Here is a 22,129-nt window from a genome sequence, read left to right as displayed (position 1 = left end):
CCACATTGGCAGATGTGCAGGTGAACCTCTGCTTAATGTGGAAAGTCATCTTGGGGCCTGGGATGGGGGTGAGGGAGGAGGTGTGGGGGCAAGTGTAGCATTTCCTGCGGATGCAGGGGAAGGTGCCGGGTGTGGTGGGGTTGGAGGGCAGTGTGGAGCGAACAAGGGAGAAAAACTACCAGTTTGATTAGGACAACATCAGGATCCCAGGACAGGCCAAACAGAGACAAGCACGAGAATTCCTAGAGGCCTGGCTCTCCACTAAGAAGACCATCAACAACCACAGAGCCAGACCCCAAATACACTCAACTGCGAAGGAAAACTGCAAGTGAGATAATTAAACTCAATGGATCCCAGAGATTAAATACCAGGCGGGAAAACACAACAGCGCTTCATCAGAGGCTGTGCTGATGATGTTACTCAGCAGGGTAATGGAAAGTCTGGGGGAAACAATGAACCAGCTTGGCCAGCAAACCAACCACAACAGCTTCAGTCCTCATTGAATTTCTATCCATACATCATCTTGCTGTGGTAATACAAAAAAAACTGAGCGGGGACCTTTCTGATCAGAGCAGGGAGGCTGACTGTTCTTCCCGGCCCATCATTCCACCCTGTGTGGCTCAGTAACAGACTGCAAGTATGGGAGAGAGAGTGAGACAGGCGAAGGTGGTGGGAGATGAGAACATATGGGAGAAAGGAATATTTGGAATAATTGAGGGGGAAAAACCAAAATTGTTTTCGTCCATTATATCAATTCTTTTTTGTTGACCAAAAGTATGACGACAAAGCTGCCGTTTAATGTCTTAACTGAAAGACGATTGCTCCAAATAGGCTCCTGGTTAAGCAATGCCTCTACTTTAGAATTATCATCTTCAATTACTAATCCTTCCACGGCAACACTATTACCAAATCTGTCATCTCCTCCAGTGCTGAAATGTTCTTGTGACATCTATACTCCTCTAACCTGAGTATTTCTGCTTGGTGGCCCTGCCTTCAGCTCCCAATGCTGAATGCTGTCCTTAAAACTGCCTGCCTCTTAATACTTCTTTAAAACCCAAGTCTGACAGAACTTTTGATAATCTGCTTTAATACCTCCTGGCAAAGCCAATGACAAGTTTTTTTTAAAAAATATATTGCTCATGTGAATAACCTTCATACTTTTTATGATGTTAAAGATTATATATGAATACAAATTGTTGTTGAATCACTTTAGGAGTGCCAGCATTGACTCTTCGCAGGCAGGAAGAGCTCCAAATACATGTTCCCAACCTTTGCCCATCTGCCTGCTTATGGAAACACAGAAGTAACATTTCTAGCATTTATCACAATAGAATGTTGCCTCAACACAACAGCTTAAATCAATCAACCATTCCAAAGTGCTGTCTCACAAGGCGAAACTAAGATTTTAAACATTGTTATCAGGAGACAAATATTAAAGCTTTCAGCCTTGCACTCATCAGAACTAGGACACAAGTTTTGTTTTTAAAAAACAGCATTTTAAACAAGGTGTAGAGCTGGATGAACACAGCAGGCCAAGCAGCATCAGAAGAGCAGGAAAGCTGACGTTTCGGGTCGAGACCCTTCTACAGAAAACTTTATTTTATGCAACATGGGAAAGGGTGCCGATTGGTTGGGTTGTCATGGACAGAGACACTGTAAGAACATTTAGGTCAATCTTAATTCTCAGACCAAGCAGGTAAATTCTGATTGGTCAGAGTGTTGCCATGGGGATGCAGCAGTGATTGACTGTCTCCTTTTTTAAAAATAAAGGACACAGTGACAGGACTGGTTAGGGAACTTACTGGAATACTACATTCAGTTCTGGTCTCCTTCCTATTGGAAAGATGTTGTTAAATGTGAAAGGGGTCAGAGAGGATTTACAAGAATTTCACCAGGGCTGGAGGGTTCTTGTTATAGGGAGAGGCTGGATCGGCTGGGGCTATTTTCCCTGGAGTGCAGGAGGCTGAGGGTTGACCTTATGGAAGTTTATAAAATCATAAGGGACATGGATAGGCTGAATAGTCAAGGTCTTTTCCCCAAGGTAAGGAAGTCCAAAACTAGAGGAGCATAGGTTTAAAGTGAGAGGGGAAAGACCTGGTGCATGTATGGAATGAGATGCCAGAGGAAGTGGTGGAGGTCAGTGCAATTACAAACATTTAAAAGGCATCAGGATGGGTACATGAATAGGAAGGGTTTAGAGGGATATGGGCCAAATTGCTGGCAAATGGGGCTATATTAATTTAGGAAATCTGGTCAGCATGGATGAGTTGGACTGAAGGGTGTGTTTTCATGCTGTACATCTCTGTGAATCTACATGTGTAAAAATACAGTTTGTGGCTTCTAGCATGTGCAAATGCATCACACTGTGAGCCTGAGTGATCTTAAGTTGGGTCCCAGTGTAACCAGATTATTTATTAAATGATTTCCAATAACTGAAACGTATCTGATGGTGGATATACTTCTGAGTTTTGCAAAGGTTCATTATTATCAGCAGGCTGTCCATTGCAACTGGTCAACGGGACATGTTGATGGATACAATCCCCCAGTCATTGGGACACACCAGGCAGCACACTGCTGAAACTCATACCGCATTCCTCAGACATATGGTCAGAAAAATATCTCTATTGATGATTTACTGCGCGGTAGCAGTGAGAGACTTCAACTATTGTTCAAATTTTTGCGATATCTCCCCCTTCCAGAGTATTTAGAGGTAAACTGGGTGTCATTCAAGGACCAAAGCTGTGGATAATAGATTGTTGCAATATACATGATAATTTAATGAGTGTATCCGTTATCATGTAAAGTAGTTTTGATATGCCTTCTCTCAGCATCAAGCTTACATGGTAACGAGATAACGCAGTGTAGAGCTGGATGAACACAGCAGGCCAAGCAGCATCAGAGGAGCAGGAAGGCTAATGTTTCGGGCCTAGACCCTTCTTCAGAAATGGGGAAGGGGAAGGGGGTTCTGGAAAAAAAGGGAGATGGGGGAAGGCGGATAGAAGATGGATAGAGAAGATAGGTGGAGAGGAGACAGACAGGTGTGGAAATGGCTAGGATCCTATTCACAACATTGCCAGTAAGACTGACCTTGCAGCTTGTGGGATTGTTGGAAACCCAACATATGTCCTGACCAGTACGGTTTGTAGATGTTAGTTGAAAACTGAGATTTTCCGTACACATGTATTTTATTCAAACATGAGCCATAAAAAGAGGGCGAGGCAAATGTCTTATCTAAAAGAAAATAGCATCCAAAGAGCATTTTGGTTTATCCCAAATCTAGGTCTGTGTCAACCACAGAACTATAACCCTGCATCAGTACAAAGTGAACAGTGACTAGTCACTCTGTGTTCAGTCAGCATTTACATTTATTCTTTCAATCAGATAATTTTGACTGGTGGCTTTCCAGAGCTTTGGATAACTATAAATCCAGAAGTTTTGTCATTAACTAACAGTTACACAGAACAAGGTCACAGCTAGTAGTGCCAGCATCATTCAGTGAATTGGTAAATGGAAAAAAATTAAATGTATCTACAATGTTTTCTGCACATTTCTACAGACAATTCAATTACGAGCTTCAATTATCACAAATTCTATGTCTTACTTGGAATAAAATGGTAAAAAAAATTATAAAGAAAATACTGTTCTCTGTAAACTACAAACACAGGTTACTGAATTCTGGTTATTTGACTGGCGACTTTCCTGATGGCTTCCATCAAGCCTTCCTATTGGAAGAATAATGGCACCCAATGCAGTCTGTGGGAATCTCAACCTCAAAGTCCTGAATCAATAATTCCAGATTGTTCCCTCTTCCTTTGGATGAAGGAAATGTTACATTTTGGTCTCTGGGTGGAAGGAGCATTGAAAAATGCATGATACATGTCGAATAGAGCTCCATTATTTAGCTCCAACAAATCTAATCAAAACAATGCTCCCAGTCACAGTACTTGGTATAAGTTTAAATGGGCCCTAACCCAAAGTAACAGTGACCTTGAGGCCAAATATCTTGGCTTCTTTAAAACTAAACCGGAGGCAGTTAAATTGGCAGAACAATTTGTAAATTACGGTGACAAAAACACACCAACCTTGCAGTGTTAATTGTATCCAGCACACCATCACTCACATATTATACCAAAGGAGAAAAATGTGTTAGAAGTGTTTCTAGCACGATAATCTCTCAAATTTGGTCCCACCACTAATGTTTCTTATGTTACTGGGCATAACTCTCTGCAGGAACAGTAAAATGTGCAACTAAGACAATGGACACAATTTGAAAATTTCACTCGCCCACTGCTGCTTTCATTTGAACTTCTATTGATAACACTGCTGAAAGCTTAGTCTTGTGTTCAGATTACATTAATGGTCCTGCAGTGTGCTTGTACTTGTCCTCTCTCCTTGAACAAAGTTGAATTGACCTGCACAAAACAATTATTTGCCTAGAGCTGAGGTTAATTTGACAGTGCAGCCTCCAAAATTCAGAGTTTTGTGTGGATAGCAATGAATCAACAGCCAGATAACCAGAGGCACAGAGTCCCTTTACAATCAGATTAACTCATTTCAGAGATGTTGAAAGCATTACATAATATTTCAGTGGGATTTGACAGGTTAAATGGTCATTCTCCTGTAGTAATTGGGTTAACGTTCACTGTTCCCTGTATGTTTCATTCATCTCTTTTTACTCACTCCCACACACATACACGCGCGCACACACACACACCAATGGAACATGAAGGGAGAGCGCTGCTGCCTAATGTTCTTTCAGTTTTGGATCAAAACTTTCATTCCAAGGACTGCAGCATGAGGAGCTGTTTTAGCACCTTTGTCTGGCTCGTTTCCCTGATCTCGCCTGCAAGAAACATTTCATCCACCACTGTATATACCTGCAAACATGAGGAAAAGGTATTAGGTATGTTATTCCCTAGAAATCCAGAATATTCACATCACAAGCACACATTCATCATGTCACTACTTTTAAAATTTATAAATCAAAATGTCATTGTGCACCTCAGTTTATTCACTGGATGATTATTGACTTGTCATGCATATTCAGTTCTTTGTATTAATCATTAGATTTGCAGATTCCAACAATTCCAGGCCAGAGCTTGCGTGCTTCATGAGCCTTTTCCCACCTGTCTTTACCTAAACCCAGCAACACGACTTCCATCCTTTCTTATTCGTGCGCTCATCCATTTTCCCCTCAAATATGTATTTGCCCAAAATACAATGCAATAGTGAGTTCCATATTGTAACCACGTCTAGGAAAAGAAGTTTCTCCTGAATTCCTTATTGAATATATTAGTGACTACTTTATTTTTGTGGCACCCATTACTGATCTTTGCCACAAGCAGAAATATCTTGTCTATCTACATGGTTATGTAATTTGGGGTCAATTTTAAAGATATGCTGAAGCAAACTTATTGCTGTATCCTGACTTCTGTCCTTACATCAGTTCACTGAAGACTGGATCAGCTAACCTGACATCTTTGTGTTTCAGAAATTTAATATCAAATTTAGGCTTTTTAAAATATTTGTTTTTGGGATGCAAACATTGCTAGAAAGGCAAGCATTTATTAACGTTGCCTAACTGCCCTCAAGATATCTGGTGAGACTACTAATTGAAAGCAACAATTTTCATCAAAATATTGTATTGTTAAAGCTCTGCACAACACAGTTCTTCATCTTTAGCTAAAAAGGATTTCAAGCAAGACAGAATACTTATTAATACAGGCAAGAGAGATCAATTTTCAGGTAATATTCCCCTTCGCTTGCCCCCACTACACCAAACACAATGAATATGCATGGTACAAGGAAATTGCTGAAGCTTGCTCAAACAAAGAGTAGGATAGTATTTACAAGGGTTGAATAAGTGGCAAGGCTGAGACATAGGTACAACAAGTGGCAAATTGAACCTTTGGGAGACAATTGCGTTGCTTGTCAAACTAATGCCAATTCAAGATTCATGGAGAATTTAAGGAAAGGATAAAGGTGAGTGAATGAAATTTACTTAAAAGGTAAAAATCGGATCTAAATTATAGATTATGCCCTGCCAGACTGGTGTTGGATTTGAAGGAGATGTAACTTTGGCATAAAATGCTGGTAGCAATGAGAATAACTTTAGGGACTGAACTGAATGAACATGTTGGCAAATATGCTCGACAAATGAGCCTCATCATCGACTAATCACAATCAAAATGCATCCAACATATTCTTAAAAGGGGCATTACAAACAGGTTAACCAGGTTTATTCAGTTGAGCTATATTTATGTATTAAAAATCGCATGTGTTTCCTGTACAGAAATTTTACCACTTGTCATCACAGTCTTCAACCTTGCTTTTCTGTTAACATCCTCAACATTTGCCAATTTTGCTATGTTAGCTGATATGGTACACAGTAGCATAGTGGTCATATTACTCAACTAGCAGTCCAAAACCCTGGACAAATCAAAAGTTGCAAATTCAATCCCCACCACAGCAGGGCAATGCTTAATTAAAACATTACAGATCAAGTCATCCTAGACCTCCTGCCCACTCTGAGTGGCTAGGTTCTTGGTGGATTGCTAATAGGGGGAAACATAAAAAGAGGGTTGGGGAGAAACAAAGCAGCAAAATGGCTTACCTTGTAGAAGTTGAAGACAAGATCTAGTTCACAGACGTTATGGAAATATTCATTCAAAACCTGCAATAAAATGCAGACAAGTGAAACAATGTCACTAAATCTTTATTCATACCTTTTTATTTAAATGTGGGATTCTGCTTGACCTTTGACATTTCAAATTTTTAGCGGACCAGGAAACAAACAGTGGTTACTCTTAAAAAGAAAAGGTCAAAAGAACAGGACAAGGAAGTAGGACACTCAGAAGGTAATGATTCTGTGATGGTTTGTTTTCCTATGAATGGCACAACTAGCTCCTGGAGACCATAAATACTTGTGGCATATTATCTCATTTTAATAGCCAATTTAGCAAACATCATTATGCATTCAACATCTGAAGTTCAGGCTTTGAAGACTGGTTCAATATCTGTGTGTGTCAGAGATCATTTCATGCTTCCATGTAAAATTCAATCAACAGTTTGTCTGATCAGATGACCCATCTATATTCCATGAAAGTTTCTTGGTCACCCCATGCACATTTTCTTCCATTACACAAATACTTCAAATATGCTTACTTTTCAGACATCTCTGCCTTCAAATATGCAATCAGGACCTGGCACACTGTTGCTTCTTCTGAACACAAGCCTGGCTTCCCCAACCTTCTCCTCCACTTACAGTCTACAAGATTTTAAATTCCACGCTGGATATCAACTAAGCATGGCTGAAATAAATGAAGAATTTAGGAATTTAACACTGATAAAAGGTCACTATCCCGAAGTACCAATTGTTTGTCTCTCCAGAGAGGCTGCCAGATCTGTTTGATATTTCCAACATTACCTATTAGAAATGAAAGAAATTCATCTTTCACTCACTTGTCTACCATAATCCTGATTCCTCACCTTGGATTCTCAATATTTACAGACATTCCCCAGTCGGCAAATGGAGTCTGTTCTCAAGTTTATGCGCATGCGGAGTTGTACGAAAGATCGGAAACAGTGCAGGGCAATATAAAAATAGCTGTTTGTATTACAGGAAATGTTCATATGTTGGATCTTTAAAATTACACCCTTGTAATGGGATCACGTTCCTAAGTAGAGGCCCTAGTACAATAAGAAATTTACACCTGCACATAATTTCCATCGGGAGCTTCCTCTAACATTCCCAGTTACAATGGAAACTTGTTGAGGTTAAATGGCCAAGATGTAGTTGCACACCTCTACAGGTGGGAGGTGCTAGATTTTCACAGTTGGCAGGAGGGTGAAATTACAGAACTGTGCACTGATTACAGCACAGAGGGAGACCATTTAGCCCATTCTGGCTCTCTGTAAGATGAGCTCACTTAGTCTTACTCCGCCCCCTATTTCCCGTAATCCTGTTCAAATCAGACATCTCTCTTTTGAAAGCCTCAGTTGTTTGCAACTCGACCACACTCTCAGACAGCACATCCCAGATTCTAACCACTTAATGCGTAAACAAATTTCTCATGGTATCGTTACTTCTTTTGCGAATTACCTTAAATTGGTGTCTTCTGGTCTTGACCTTCTGCCCACAGGTAAAGTTTCTCTCTACTTTGTACAAATGCCTCATGATTTTGAAAATCATCCTTAAATCTTCTCCAAACTAAGTAGTTATCCACACTAAAGCATCACATCCTTCCGAAAGTGATGTGTCCAGAATTGAATTACTTTTGTCCAGTTGAGGCCTACACAATGTTTGAACAGATTCATCACATCCTCCTTGCTGTTGTACTCTATGCCCAGATTTGTAATTATAAAGTCAAATTTACATGGACAGTTTAAAGTGCATATCGAGAACTTCATAATAACTATAAAGTATATAAAATTTAAATGTAGACTGAACTTCATCTGTACACTGTGATACAATTATTCTCTGGCCCCTCATTGTGAAACTAGATTTGATTTTGTAATAACTGCAAATTAATGGGCAAATATAAACAGTATAAACTTTGTGAGGCCATTTTCAGAGCTTTCACCTCAATTATTTTCAGAGAACAAGTTTCATGTCCCCAATACACAGCCAAGCCAGAGGATGGGGGTGAAGATTTATATCCAGCTGCAATACTTTATAAATGGCTTTTGTGTTCTGAAGTTATAAGGCAATGTAAACTCTTTCACTAAATCTTACATGTAACTAACTTAAGGATTTAGATATATTGAATGAACCAACCCGGCAACAGGCTATTCGGCTTACTGTCTGCGCACTGGTTCATGGATAGAGACTTGATAGGTAAGAGCCTCATCCATCATACAATCATGCAGCGCAGCACCACACATCCCAGTTTCAATCCTGTGTTTACTGTTGATCTCAGCCAGGCCAGATTGTGATAATTATTTGGCAATACAATTGATACTCCCTGGGCTGGGGAAGAAGAAAACAATAGGGCTACTGCTCCTAATTGCTGGTCAACAGAAACCACACTACAAACAATGTGAACTTCAGGTAAGAGCAGGGCCATTATCACCAATGGGGCCTCTGATGGTTGAATTGTCTACTGACTCTCAGGACATAACACAATGAATAGACACTTGTGTTAAGCACTGGTGTATTTGAGAGAACTACCATACCTCCATTGGGGGAGGTGGTGGGGATCTTTTCGATCAGAAAGGTTACTGCCTTTCAGATTCAAACACTCTCTGGTCACTTCGTAGTGGTCCATTTACATAAGTGATGTCTTCCAACTCCTTTCTAAAGCCCAGCCTTGGTAACATCCCTTTCCCTTACTGAAGAGACAAAGCAATCACGATTAACAAGCCGCACTAAAAGGGAGGAAGCAGTTATAAACTTCCTGATAAATTAAAACATGCCTGCACACAAATTCAGTTTGCACATATTTCCTGCCACAGCTGTAGCCCTTTGGTACCTTATGCAAGTGTCCATTCTTAAAGTAATAAACCCGACAATGAAAATATGTGGGCTGTTCATTCATGGAAGGCATCACAAAAGGTCCATATGTTGTACACGCACAATTTAAAACAGGCACCCAGCAACAGGAAATTAGATCTCCGCACAATCTATTATTCTTTGCTTTTCACACATCCAGGGGTAGGATTCCTGATGGTGTTCCAGCTCAGATTCACAGGTCTTCACACTACATGCTGGAATTGTATCACTCGGAACAAAATTGGGATATGATTGAAGTGGAAGTGTAGCAAGACACAGAGCAGCAAAGTGGAAGGCAGTAGACATGGCTAAGGCTAGGATACAGGCAGGTATCTTCCAAACAGATTCATGGATTTCCCCAGCACACCCATCCTAAGGGATCTTCTTGTTCTTGATGGCTCAGCAAAGTACTATGATAAAGGTTTTCAATATACATTAAAATTTTGGAATTTGGGCTTTTTATGCAGATGGGATTAGTTCAGTCCTGTGAAGTTTCTTTTGAAACTAAAGAGATAGGGAAGACATTTGAAACAGTGATCTAAATACATCATCTCCATGGAAGCGTATAATTCAGTTCAGCGCATAGCGGGATAGCTGTGGAGTTAATAACAAAATATTTACACGACTGAGTTTGCAACACACAGAGAAAACAGAATACTACTTTAGTTTGAGATAATGAAATGTGAGGCTGGATGAACACAGCAGGCCCAGCAGCATCTCAGGAGCACAAAAGCTGATGTTTCGGGCCTAGACACTTCATCAGAGAGGGGGATGGGGTTAGGGTTCTGGAATAAATAGGGAGAGATGGGGAGGCGGACCGAAGATGGAGAGAAAAGAAGATCGGTGGAGAGGAGAGTATAGGTGGGGAGGTAGGGGATAGGTCAGTCCAGGGAAGATGGACAGGTCAAGGAGGTGGGATGAGGTTAGTAGGTAGGAGATGGAGGTGCGGCTTGGGGGTGGGAGGAAGGGATGGGTGAGAGGAAGAACAGGTTAGGGAGGCAGAGACAGGTTGGACTGGTTTTGGGATGCAGTGGGTGGAGGGGAAGAGCCGGGCTGGTTGTGTGGTGCAGTGGGGGGAGGGGACGAACTGGGCTGGTTTTGGGATGCGGTGGGGGAAGGGGAGATTTTGAAGCTGGTGAAGTCCACATTGATACCATTGGGCTGCAGGGTTCCCAAGCGGAATAGGAGTTGCTGTTCCTGCAACCTTCGGATGGCATCATTGTGGCATCTGTGCCTTCTGCAGTGCCACAATGATGCCACCCGAAGGTTGCAGGAACAGCAACTCATATTCCGCTTGGGAACCCTGCAGCCCAATGGTATCAATGTGGACTTCACCAGCTTCAAAATCTCCCCTTCCCCCACCGCATCTCAAAACCAGCCTAGTTCGTCCCCTCCCCCCACTGCACCACACAACCAGCCCAGCTCTTCCCCTCCACCCACTGCATCCCAAAACCAGTCCAGCCTGTCTCTGCCTCCCTAACCTGTTCTTCCTCTCACCCATCCCTTCCTCCCACCCCAAGCCACACCTCCATCTCCTACCTACTAACCTCATCCCACCTCCTTGACCTGTCAGTCTTCCCTGGACTGACCTATCCCCTCCCTACCTCTCTAACCTATCTTCTTTTCTCTCCATCTTTGGTCCGCCTCCCCCTCTCTCCCTATTTATTCCAGAACCCTCACCCCATCCCCCTCTCTGCTGAAGGGTCTAGGCCTGAAACGTCAGCTTTTGTGCTCCTGAGATGCTGCTTCGCCTGCTGTGTTCATCCAGCCTCACATTTCATTATCTTGGATTCTCCAGCATCTGCAGTTCCCATTATCACTACTTCAGTTTGACTTCAGTTGAGAAGCATCAGGAGTTCAGTTCAGAAGAACTGCTCCCTCCCAGCAGAAGAATCAAATTTTCAGTTCAGGAGAACAGTCACTGTAGCAGAAGGACCTTAGCTTGTAGAAATATTCTTTCCCTGGCAATTAATATCTGTTAAGAATACTGCAGAGAAATAAGTTGAACATTAGTTCAGAAAATTCTTAACATAAACAGCAAAAGTCTTTAAAGATATAGCTTTGCTTGTTTCTCTGATTAACCTTGCATTAAGAAACATGCACAGCCTTGTGTAACTGTTCAGTGACTAACCACCATGGTAACAGGAGAACATAAGAACTAGGCACAGGAGTTGTTAATTCAGCCCTTGAACCTACTCCACCATTTGACACGATCATGGCTGATCTCACCTTGGTCCACTTCCCTGCCAGCTCTCCATAACCCTTCAGCCCAACAGCAAATATTAAACTTATGACCCAACAACGCAAGTTTCACTGTGGGATATGACTTGTTCTGTATAACTATCAGCTGGGATCATAACAATACTTTATTTCTTTTTAAAATAGGTAGTCTTTTGGTGTGTGGGCCAGCAAATAACTTGGACTACAAAGGTTTTAGGAAAGATTTTTCTATATGATCGAGTCAAAATTAAAAACAGAGGTTACGTCAGTATTTCAGGCTTCAGTTGCTTCTTACCTCTACAAAATTGTGGATAGCTTCCAGGTAGACCAGATTGTTGTCATTGACATCTACGCAAATACAGAAGTAGAGTCCAGCATAACGCCGATAAATTATCTTGAAGTTTCGAAACTGCAAGAGGAATGCAACAGCTTATGAAACAATTGTGACCACTGATAAAACAACTCCATTGGCAGCAGATACATTCAAGCTCTGTATATTTGCTGACTTGTGTATTTTATTTCTGATAATACTTTTCTCTTCACTTGTTTTAACCCTAAATCAAAAAGCAGAGCTTGAGAGTTCAAATTCTCAGGGCAAAGATAGACCAGACCAGTCAGAGGAGTGAAACAAAGATATAAATTGTTGCAGAAACTCAGCAGGTCTGGCAGCATCTGTGGGGTGAAAGCAGAGTTAACATTTCAGGTCCAATAACTCTTCATTGTCAAAAATCTGATGAAGAATCACTGGCCTCAACACTAACTCTGCTTTCACCCCCAGATCCTGCCAGACCTGCTGAGTTTCTCCAGCAATTGATTTTTGTTTCAGATCTCCAGCATCCACTGTTCTTTGTTTTGTTCCAGTTAAAGAGATGGCAGGTTCTGCTCCCTAACGAACTGCGTAAGCACTGGATAGTAGACAAAAGTTGCTGTCCTTTCTTCCATGCCTATTATCATTCACTTACTCATTCAGCAAATAACAGCCTTTTCCTGCACCCGAGACATGAATATTTCCTTCTACAGTAGTGTCCTGTGGCACTTCACCTTCCCACCTCTATTGTCCCCCATTTCCTCTCCCAATTTGCCCAGGATCCTGCAAGTGTTCTATTTAATACTGGTTCTAGCCTCTAGCGAAGCATATTCTATGCTTTAATTCCACAAGTCACCTCATCTGGTACAAGACTACTACTTTTCTCAATTTACTTATCACCTAAATGTGCATAGCGTGCAAGTTCAGGTTAGATGTGATCCTGATGCATTACAAATACTTCTTCCACATCAATGATCCCTTTACCATCGGTTCGTATGTTGACACCCATTTTCCCATCTTACACAAATATGAGTATTTAGGCAAAAAGTACTGGAAGACACATGGTTACTATGGAACCAAAGACATTGGATCAATGGGAACATTTTTGATTCAAGTACTACTTAAGAGTCTTGGGCACAAAATCTAGTCCAACAGTTCAGCGCAGTAGTGAGTGAGTGCTGCACAGCTGGAGGGCCTGTTTTTCAGATCAAACACTAAACTACAGCCTTGTCAGGTGAATGCAAAAGAATAACACGAAGAAGAAATGTTTGGAGAGATATGGGCCAAGTGCAGGCAGGTAGGACTGGTTTCGTTTGGGATTATAGTCAGCATAAACTGGTTAGACTGAAGGGGTCTGTTTCTGTGCTGTGTGACTCTACCCCTTAACTCTATTTGAAAGCAAACGGGGAGATTTCCCCAGGTGTTTTGGCTGCCATTTGATCCACAACCAGATAAGAGATAGAGAAAAATGTGTTTGATTGCTTTGAGTCGATGGTCAACACCAAATATCACAAAGCTGTGTCCAGCAGCTGTAAGAAAGCAGGCAATTTGTTTAAAAGGAACTGTATAACACATTTTATCAAATACTGTAAGTTGAAAATTTAAATGTATCCTATCTTGTTTCCTCTGTACAAATGCATTTAAAAAATGTCAACACAAGAATGGTTTTCTAGACGCCAACACAAGCAGATGTGGTTTCAGTTTCTCTTTCCTTAGTGATAAAATGTATAGTAGAAAAACATTTGAACTGGTATGAAGTGGTTGGCAGGGCAATGTGGCAGAGAACTGATGTAACCTTGCCCAGGTGTAATTTGCATTAATCTCATCCTTGCAATTTAATCTACTATTCAGGATTCCAAACACTTGGAAAAGAAGTGACTCGCAGCAGCGTTTGCAAAGAAGGGGAGGGAAGAAAAACATGTAACTATTAAATAAGTATGCTTGCTTCCATGCTCAAATGAAGGTGGGGAATGAAATGATTCAGTGTAGAACATGTCAATAGAACAGATTATGGACAGAATCACAATGTTCCTGTGCTTACTAAACACACATTGTCTTCAGCAATATTTGAGAACCCAAAGCTAGGTAGATTTTCTTTTATCCGCGCTAGCTGGGAAATGCTGGGTTGAACTGAAGTGTCTCAATTCCAGTCACGGAAATGATCTGCCAGAGGGGGATTGGACTCCAGAGGTCAGCACAGCTCAGTGTCAGAAAAGACAGTGCATTTTCCCACTGAACCAAAGGAGGAGTTGTGCTCTCTTAAATTTGATCCTTGTTTAACAGGTCACAGTACGTGACAGACAAAGCAGGTCATGTCCATCATCCCTGGCATTCATTCCCATCTGGAGCATTTCTTTTTGCTGAATCAGTTTCTGGGGTCTAAATGGCATTAATATTTCTTCCACGACTCATTGAGAGTCTGTCAGTTCCAAGTCCCTGTCTTGGCATTAACCACGCTCCATCCCTCACTCTATTCTCTTCGCTCGGTCATATGTTAATGACAGATTACAGAGTCTGTCAAAGCTCTACGTTGATTGGCTAAATGATCATGCATGTGGAAAAGGACAGAAGAAAAACCCCGCCCATGTCAAGAGTTGAAGGCAGTGGTAGTAACAGGGAGTGACAATAAGACAAATCTGTCTATAAAAAAATCACCATACCAACTGAAAGATGCAAAGCCATCTCTGTAAAATTACTCAACATTAAACAGTAATTCAAACTTACAAGAGGCACCTTCAGACTGTCACAACTGTTTGCAGCACTCCATGATTAAACATGCAGATATTAAAAGATGTCTTTTGAAGATATCTTAGGGAGGAAATTCCAAAACATGGGAAAAGGTTGCCAAAGCTCTGTCACGAAGGGTGATGGGGTGAGAATGAAAAAGATCTAAGTGGGGAGGTAGAGACTGGAGGTGAAGTGATGAGGTGGTCTGGGAAGGCACAGTATAGATCAAACTGTGGAGAGGTGAGAACATATGAAGTTGACAAATTTATAGCTGAAAAATAGCTGAGACAGGGAGAAAGCGAAGACTGAAACAAAAACAGAAATTGTTGGAAAAGTTCAGCAGGTCTCACAGCATCTTGCCTCACAGCAACAGGGACACGGGTTTGATTCCACCCTAGGATAACTGTCTATGTCGAGTTTGCACATTATCCCTGTGTCAGCATGGGTTTCCCCCAGGAGCTCTAGTTTCCCCCCACAGTCCAAAATACACAGGTAAGATGGATTGGCCATGTTCAGTTGTCTGTAGTGTTCAAGGATGTGCAGGCTAGGTGGGTTAGTCATGGGAAATGCAGGGTTACAGGGATAGGGTGGGCGGGATACTCTTCAGGGGGATCAGTATTTTCTCAATAGACCAAATGGCCTGCTTCCACACTGTAGGGATTCTCTGATCTGCCTCCTTCTTGAAAAACACAAAATGCTTTGGTTTCAATTAATTTCCATGGTAGTGAATTCCACAGGCTCAACATTCTCTGGATGAAGAAATTTCTCCTCATCTCAATCCTAAAGGGTTTACCCCTTATCCTTAAGCTATGACCCCTTATTATAGTCAGAGTCATTACAGCACAGAAACAGAGCCTTCTAACTTGTCCATGCTGACCAAGTTTCCCAAACTAACTCAACCCATTTGCCGGTGTTTGTCCCATAGTCCTCTAAAGCTTTCCTATTCATGTACTTGTCCAAATGTCTTTTAAATGCCGTAACTGTACCTGCATCTACCACTTTCACTAGCAGTTCATTCCCCATACAAACATCCCTCCATGTGGAAAAAATTGCCTCTCAGGTCCCTATTAAATCTCTCTCCTGTCACCTTAAAATTATGCTGTCTAGTTTTGAACCCCCCAGCAGTTCTCCCAATGGACCCACCATTCATTGTGTATATCCTTCCCTTATGAGATGTCCCATCACCCTGCACTTATTGGAATTAAATTCCATCTGCCGTTGCTCTGCCGAATTTCAGCTGATCAGTACCGTATCTGGTTCTGATCACCCTGTAGTAGGAAGGATATTAAAGCTAAAGAGGGTTCAGAAAAGATTTACCAGGATGTAGCCAGAAATGGAGGGTTTGAGTATCAGGAAAGGCTGGGACTTTCACTGGAGTGTAGGTGGTTGAGGGGTGACCTTATCAAAGTTTAGAAAACAATGAGAGCTATAGCTAAGATGAATGGCATGTGTCTTTTCCCTAGGGTTGGGGACTTCAAGACTAGGGGGCATTTTTTTTTTTAAGGTGAGGTGAAAAATTAAAACAAAAGACATGAATGAATCCTTTTTTTAAAAAACAGAGTGATTTATATGTGGAATGAAGTTGGGAAGTGAAGAATGCAGGTACAGTTACAATGTTTAAAAGGCATTTTGATAAGTACACAAATAAGAAATGTTTGGAAAGATATGGGCCAAGCACAGGCAGGTGGGACTGTTCCCGTTGTGGCCTCCTCTACATCGGGGGAACCAAGCGGAGGCTCGGGGACCACTCTGCAGAACACCTACGCTCAGTTCACACTAAACAACTGCACCTCCCAGTCGTGAACCATTTCAACTCCCCCTCCCATTCCGCAGACGACCATGTCCATCCCGGGCCTCCTGCAGTGCCACAACGATGCTACCCGAAGGTTGCAGGAACAGCAACTCATATTCTGCTTGGGAACCCTGCAGCCCAATGGTATCAACACTGACTTCACAAGCTTCAAAATCTCCCCTCCCACTACCGCATACCAAAACCAGCCCAGCTTGTTCCTGCCTCCCTAACCTGTTCTTCCTCCCACCTATCCAATCCTCCCACCCCACCTCAAATCCCACCCCCATTTCTTACATACTAACCTCATCCCGCCCCCATGACCTATCCGTCCTCCCTGGACTGACCTATATCTTCCCAAACTCCCCAACTAGACTCACCTTTACTGGCTCCATCCCCGCCTCTTTGACCGGTCTGTCTCCTCTCTGCCTATCTTCTCCTCTATCCATCTTCTATCCGCCTCCCCCTCTCTCCCTATTTATTTCAGATCCCCAATCTCCTCCCCTATTTCTGAAGAAGGGTCTAGGCCCGAAAAGTCAGCCTTCCTGCTCCTCTGCTGTTGCTTGGCTGCTGTGTTCATCCAGCTCTACACCTTGTTATCTCAGATTCTCCAGCATCTGCAGTTCCTACTATCTCTGGGATTAGTTTAGTTTGGGATTAAGATTCTATGACCATCCCTCCTCACTGTCAACACTACCACTAATTTTAATGTCATCTACAAACTTACTAATTATACCTTCTATATTTATATCCAAGTCGGCCAAGTATACCCAAACAGCAAGAGTTCTAGCACTGAACCTTGTGGCACATAGCTTGTCATCGGCTTCCAATTACAAAATCATTCCTCCACTGTCACTGTTTGCCTCTTATTTGCAAGCTAATTTTGGACCCAGTTTGCCAAGCCTTGTATCCCATGGGCTCTTCTGCACCAACCTTCTATGTGGTACCATGTTAAAGGTCTGACTGAACTTCATATAAACCACATTGAATGTGCTGCTCTCATCAATATCTAGATTTTCTCACCATCAAGGGCACCCTTTCTGTATCTCACCTGTCTAGTCCAGTTAGAATTTTATAGGTTTATACGAGAACTCCTCTTGTATTCTTCTAAACTCTAGTGTACGCAATCTTAATTCAATGTCTCCTCATACACAAGTCCTGCCACCCCAGGAATCAATCTGATAAACTGCTGCTGCACCCCCTCTAAAGCAGGAACATAAGCCTCAGATAATGAGTCCCAAACCGCAAACAATATTCCAGATATGGCCTCAACAATGCCCTGTATAATTGCAGCTTGACATTCTTGTTCCTGTACTCAGCAACAACCCCAACAATATTGATATTAAAACGTGCTGCAATTGTCTTGACAGATTAAAATTGGAGGCTCCAAGCTGTAAAGTCAAGACGGCTGCTGGAGAGGTAATGGGAACTGCAGATGCTGGAGAATCCAAGATAATAAAATGTGAGGCTGGATGAACACAGCAGGCCCAGCAGCATCTCAGGAGCACAAAAGCTGACGTTTCGGGCCTAGACCCTTCATCAGAGAGGGGGATGGGGTGAGGGCTCTGGAATAAATAGGGAGAGAGGGGGAGGCGGACCGAAGATGGAGAGAAAAGAAGATCGGTGGAGAGAACAGTATAGGTGGGGAGGTAGGGAGGGGATAGGTCAGTCCAGGGAAGACGGACAGGTCAAGGAGGTGGGATGAGGTTAGTAGGTAGGAGATGGAGGTGCGGCTTTGGGGTGGGAGGAAGCGATGGGTGAGGAAGAACAGGTTAGGGAAGCAGAGACAGGTTGGACTGGTTTTGGGATGCACTGGGTGGAGGGGAAGAGCTGGGCTGGTTGTGTTGTGCAGTGGGGGGGGGGGGGGGGGAGGGGATGAACTAGGCTGGTTTTGGGATGCGGTGGGGGAAGGGGAGATTTTGAAGCTGGTGAAGTCCACATTGATACCATTGGGCTGCAGGGTTCCCAAGCGGAATATGAGTTGCTGTTCCTGCAACCTTCAGGTGGCATCCTTGTGGCACTGCAGGAGGCCCATGATGGACATGTCATCTAAAGAATGGGAGGGGGAATGTCCATCATGGGCCTCCTGCAGTGCCACAATGATGCCACCCGAAGGTTGCAGGAACAGCAGCTCATATTCCGCTTGGGAACCCTGCAGCCCAATGGTATCAATGTGGACTTCACCAGCTTCAAAATCTCCCCTTCCCCCACTGCATCCCAAAACCAGTCCAACCTGTCTCTGCCTCCCTAACCTGTTCTTCCTCACCCATCCCTTCCTCCCACCCCAAAGCCGCACCTCCATCTCCTACCTACTAACCTCATCCCACCTCCTTGACCTGTCCGTCTTCCCTGGACTGACCTATCCCCTCCCTACCGATACTCTCCTCTCCACCTATCTTCTTTTCTCTCCATCTTCAGTCCGCCTCCCCCTCTCTCCCTATTTATTCCAGAACCCTCACCCCATCCCCCTCTCTGATGAAGTGTCTAGGCCCGAAACGTCAGCTTTTGTGCTCCTGAGATGCTGCTGGGCCTGCTGTGTTCATCCAGCCTCACATTTTATTTTCGCGGCTGCTAGAGGTTAGGTTTTGATCTGTGATGTACATGGAATCTTAGCCAAGTAGCATTAGGCATGCAATAACTAACCAGAGCACCTGCAGTGTGGATATGTCTGGGCCAGTGAAGAGGAATTAAGCCAGGGCCTCCAATCCTAAAAACAACACTGAAAGTGTGCGTGGTAGCCAGATGAGGACATGGCGGGGCTCAATTTTGACACCGTTCTATTTACATAGACAGATGGCATTCGCTGTTAAGGTTTACACAGAAACAACTGTCTCTTGGGTGCATCTATCAATGTGATCTTAATCCATTTTATCACCACAAATCATTCATTGAGTTTTTTTTCTTTTAAGATTAAAATTATTTTGTATAACAAGGTAAATTAGATGTTGGTCTGACACTGGGAAAATTCAATGGCAGAGCATTTACAAGCACACATAATTAAGCAGAATCAGCATGCTTTCATAAAGAGGAATTACGCCGAACAAATCTTTCAGAATTTTCTGACAAGGTAACAAGCAGGCTAAATAAAGGGGAAGCTGTGGATGTACAGTATCTGGATTTTGAAAGGTGTTTGATAAGATACTACATGCTAAACTACTTAATAAGAGCCCATGGATTTGGAGCTACTATACAAGCGTGGATAGAGAATTGGCTAACTAAGAAGACAGGGAAATCAGATAAGGGAGCATTTTCAGGATGCAACCTGTAGCTAGTGGAGTGCCACAGTGATCACAGCTAAGGCCACAGTTATTTACAATGTATAGTCACGACTGAGACGAAGGAAGCAAATGTACTACAGCCAAGTTTGCAGAGGTATGAAGGCCAAATGGTGAGGATGAGCACAGAGAGTCTACAGTGGGGTATGGACAGCTTAAGCAAGTGGGCAAAAATGTGGCAGGTGGAACATAATATGGGAAACTGTACAGTTATGCACTTTGGTAGGAAGCATATGTAAGTTGAATAATATTTAAATGGAGAAAGACTTCACAAAAAAAGCAGAACAGAAGGATTTGGGAGTTCACATGCATGAATCATAAGAAGCTGGCATTCAAATTCAGTAGGTAATAGGGAAGGCAAATGGAATGTTGGCCTTTATTTCAAAGGGAATGGAGTATAAAACTAGGGATGTTTTGCTAAACATCCAAGGCTCTAGTCAAACCACGTTGGAATACTGTGAGCTGTTTTGGGCCCTTTATTGAATGAAAAACGTACCAGCAATGGGGGCATCCCAGAAAACATCCATTAGGCTGATACCAGGTATGGCAGGATGGTCTTACTGGAAAGGCTCAGTAGGTTGGGTTTGTAATCAGTGGAATTTAGAAGAATTAGAAGCTTACTGAGACATACAAAAGTAAGACATACAAAACCCTTAAGGTACTTTGACAGGGTTGCTGCAGCAAGGTTGTTTCCCCTTGTGGGAGGGTCTAGGACGAACGGAAAAAATCTCAGAATAAAGTGTTGCCCATTTAGGATAGTGACGAGAAGCAATTTCTTCTGTCAGAGGGTAGTGAATTTATGGAATCGTTCGCCACAGTGGACTGTCAAGGCGGAGTCATTAACAACATTCCCTCTAAGCTCTGTTGCTGTGCATGTGCAGTTTCTCCAAGGTTCTGCGCATGTCAACTGGCGTCAACACACTTATCAAACAATTGACTTCTGCTTCCAGAAGTTGCTACCACACATGGACCGCAGAGTCCTGCATGGCTGGGAAAAAAAAATTAGAGGGAACGCTGTTAACGATATTCAAGGCTTGGATAGACAGATATTTAATCAATAAAGGAATCAAAGATGATAGGGAAAAGACAGGAAAGTACTGAGGATTATCAGATCACCAATAATTTCATTGAATGGTTTACTTCTGCCCCTATGTCTTCTGGTCTTGTGGTTACTGCAACAGCAGACTCATAGATAGCACAGGAGGTGGTCAGCTCTGCTGGCCAACAAAAATCTGGCTTCACTAATAGCATTTCTTAGCTTGGGCCCATGTCTATGAGGGCTATGGCAACGTAAGTTAATATCCTACTATTACTTATAGAGTCATACGGCACGGGAACTGACCCTTAGTCCAACTCGTCCATGCCAACAAAGTTTCCCAAACTAAAGTAATCCCACTTACCCATATTCCTCTAAACCTTTCCTATTCATATACCTATCTAAGTGTCTTTTAAATGTTGTAATTGTATCCGCACCCACACTCCCTCTGGCAGTTCATCTAACATCTGAAACACCCTCTGTGTGAAAAAGTGCCCCTCAGGTCCCTTTCAAATCTTTCTACTCTCACCTTAAAAATATTCCCCCTTGTCTTGAAGTCACCCATCCTGGGGAAAAGCTTTTTCCCCCATTCACCCTATCTATGCCCCTCACGATTTTATAAAACTCTATAACGTCACCTCTCAAAATCCTACACTCCAGTGAAAAAAGTCCCAGCCTACCCATATAACTTAAACCCTCCAGTCCCAGCAACATCCTGGCACATCTTTTCTGAACTCTTTCCAATTTAATAAAATCATTCTTGTAGCAGAGCAACCAGAACTGTACACAGTACGCCAAAAATGTCCTTGCCAGCATCCTGTACTACCTCAGCATGACGTCCCAACTCCTTTCATCAACGGACTGAGCAACGGAGGCAAGCATGCTAAATACATCTTCTTAACCATCGTCTACCTGTGATGCAACTTTGAAAGAAATGTGTACCTGAACACCTAGGTCTCTCTGTTCAGCAACACTACCTTGGGCCCTACCATTAACTGTATAAGGTTAGTTTTCAGACGTTTCGTCACCAATGTAGGTAACATCATCGGTGAGCCTCCAATGAAGCGCTGGTGTTATGTCCCGCTTTCTATTTATCTGTTTAGGTTTCCTTGGGTTGGTGATGTCATTACCTGTGGTGGCGACGAACAGGAACATAACACCAGCGCTTCATCGGAGGCTCACTGATGATGTTACCTAGAATGGTGACGAAACGTCTGAAAACTAACCTTCCAGCTCAGCGAGCAAACACATCCAGAAACGCAACCTGAGCTACAAATCTTCTCAA

General features: G+C 42.6%; 1 protein-coding gene across 1 annotated transcript in view; it reads right to left on the bottom strand.

Annotated features, from left to right (window-relative positions):
* Window positions 1-3,347: 3,347 nt before the first annotated feature.
* Window positions 3,348-22,129, bottom strand: part of ap2s1 (adaptor related protein complex 2 subunit sigma 1) — a 42,647-nt gene continuing 23,865 nt past the window's right edge. Inside the window, exons 3-5 of the mRNA XM_048522621.2 lie at window positions 12,006-12,119; window positions 6,614-6,673; window positions 3,348-4,877 (exon numbers count right to left, since the gene is read on the bottom strand). Of these exons, the coding sequence (XP_048378578.1) occupies window positions 4,776-4,877; window positions 6,614-6,673; window positions 12,006-12,119 (276 nt within the window). The 3' untranslated portion in view covers window positions 3,348-4,775. The remainder of the gene's footprint in view (window positions 4,878-6,613; window positions 6,674-12,005; window positions 12,120-22,129) is intronic.

This window comes from Stegostoma tigrinum, chromosome 39 (genome assembly GCF_030684315.1).
Source record: "Stegostoma tigrinum isolate sSteTig4 chromosome 39, sSteTig4.hap1, whole genome shotgun sequence".
Taxonomy (NCBI): Eukaryota; Metazoa; Chordata; class Chondrichthyes; order Orectolobiformes; family Stegostomatidae; genus Stegostoma; species Stegostoma tigrinum.
The sequence above is the reverse complement of the archived record's forward strand: the minus strand, read 5'-3'. Positions and strand labels throughout refer to the sequence as shown.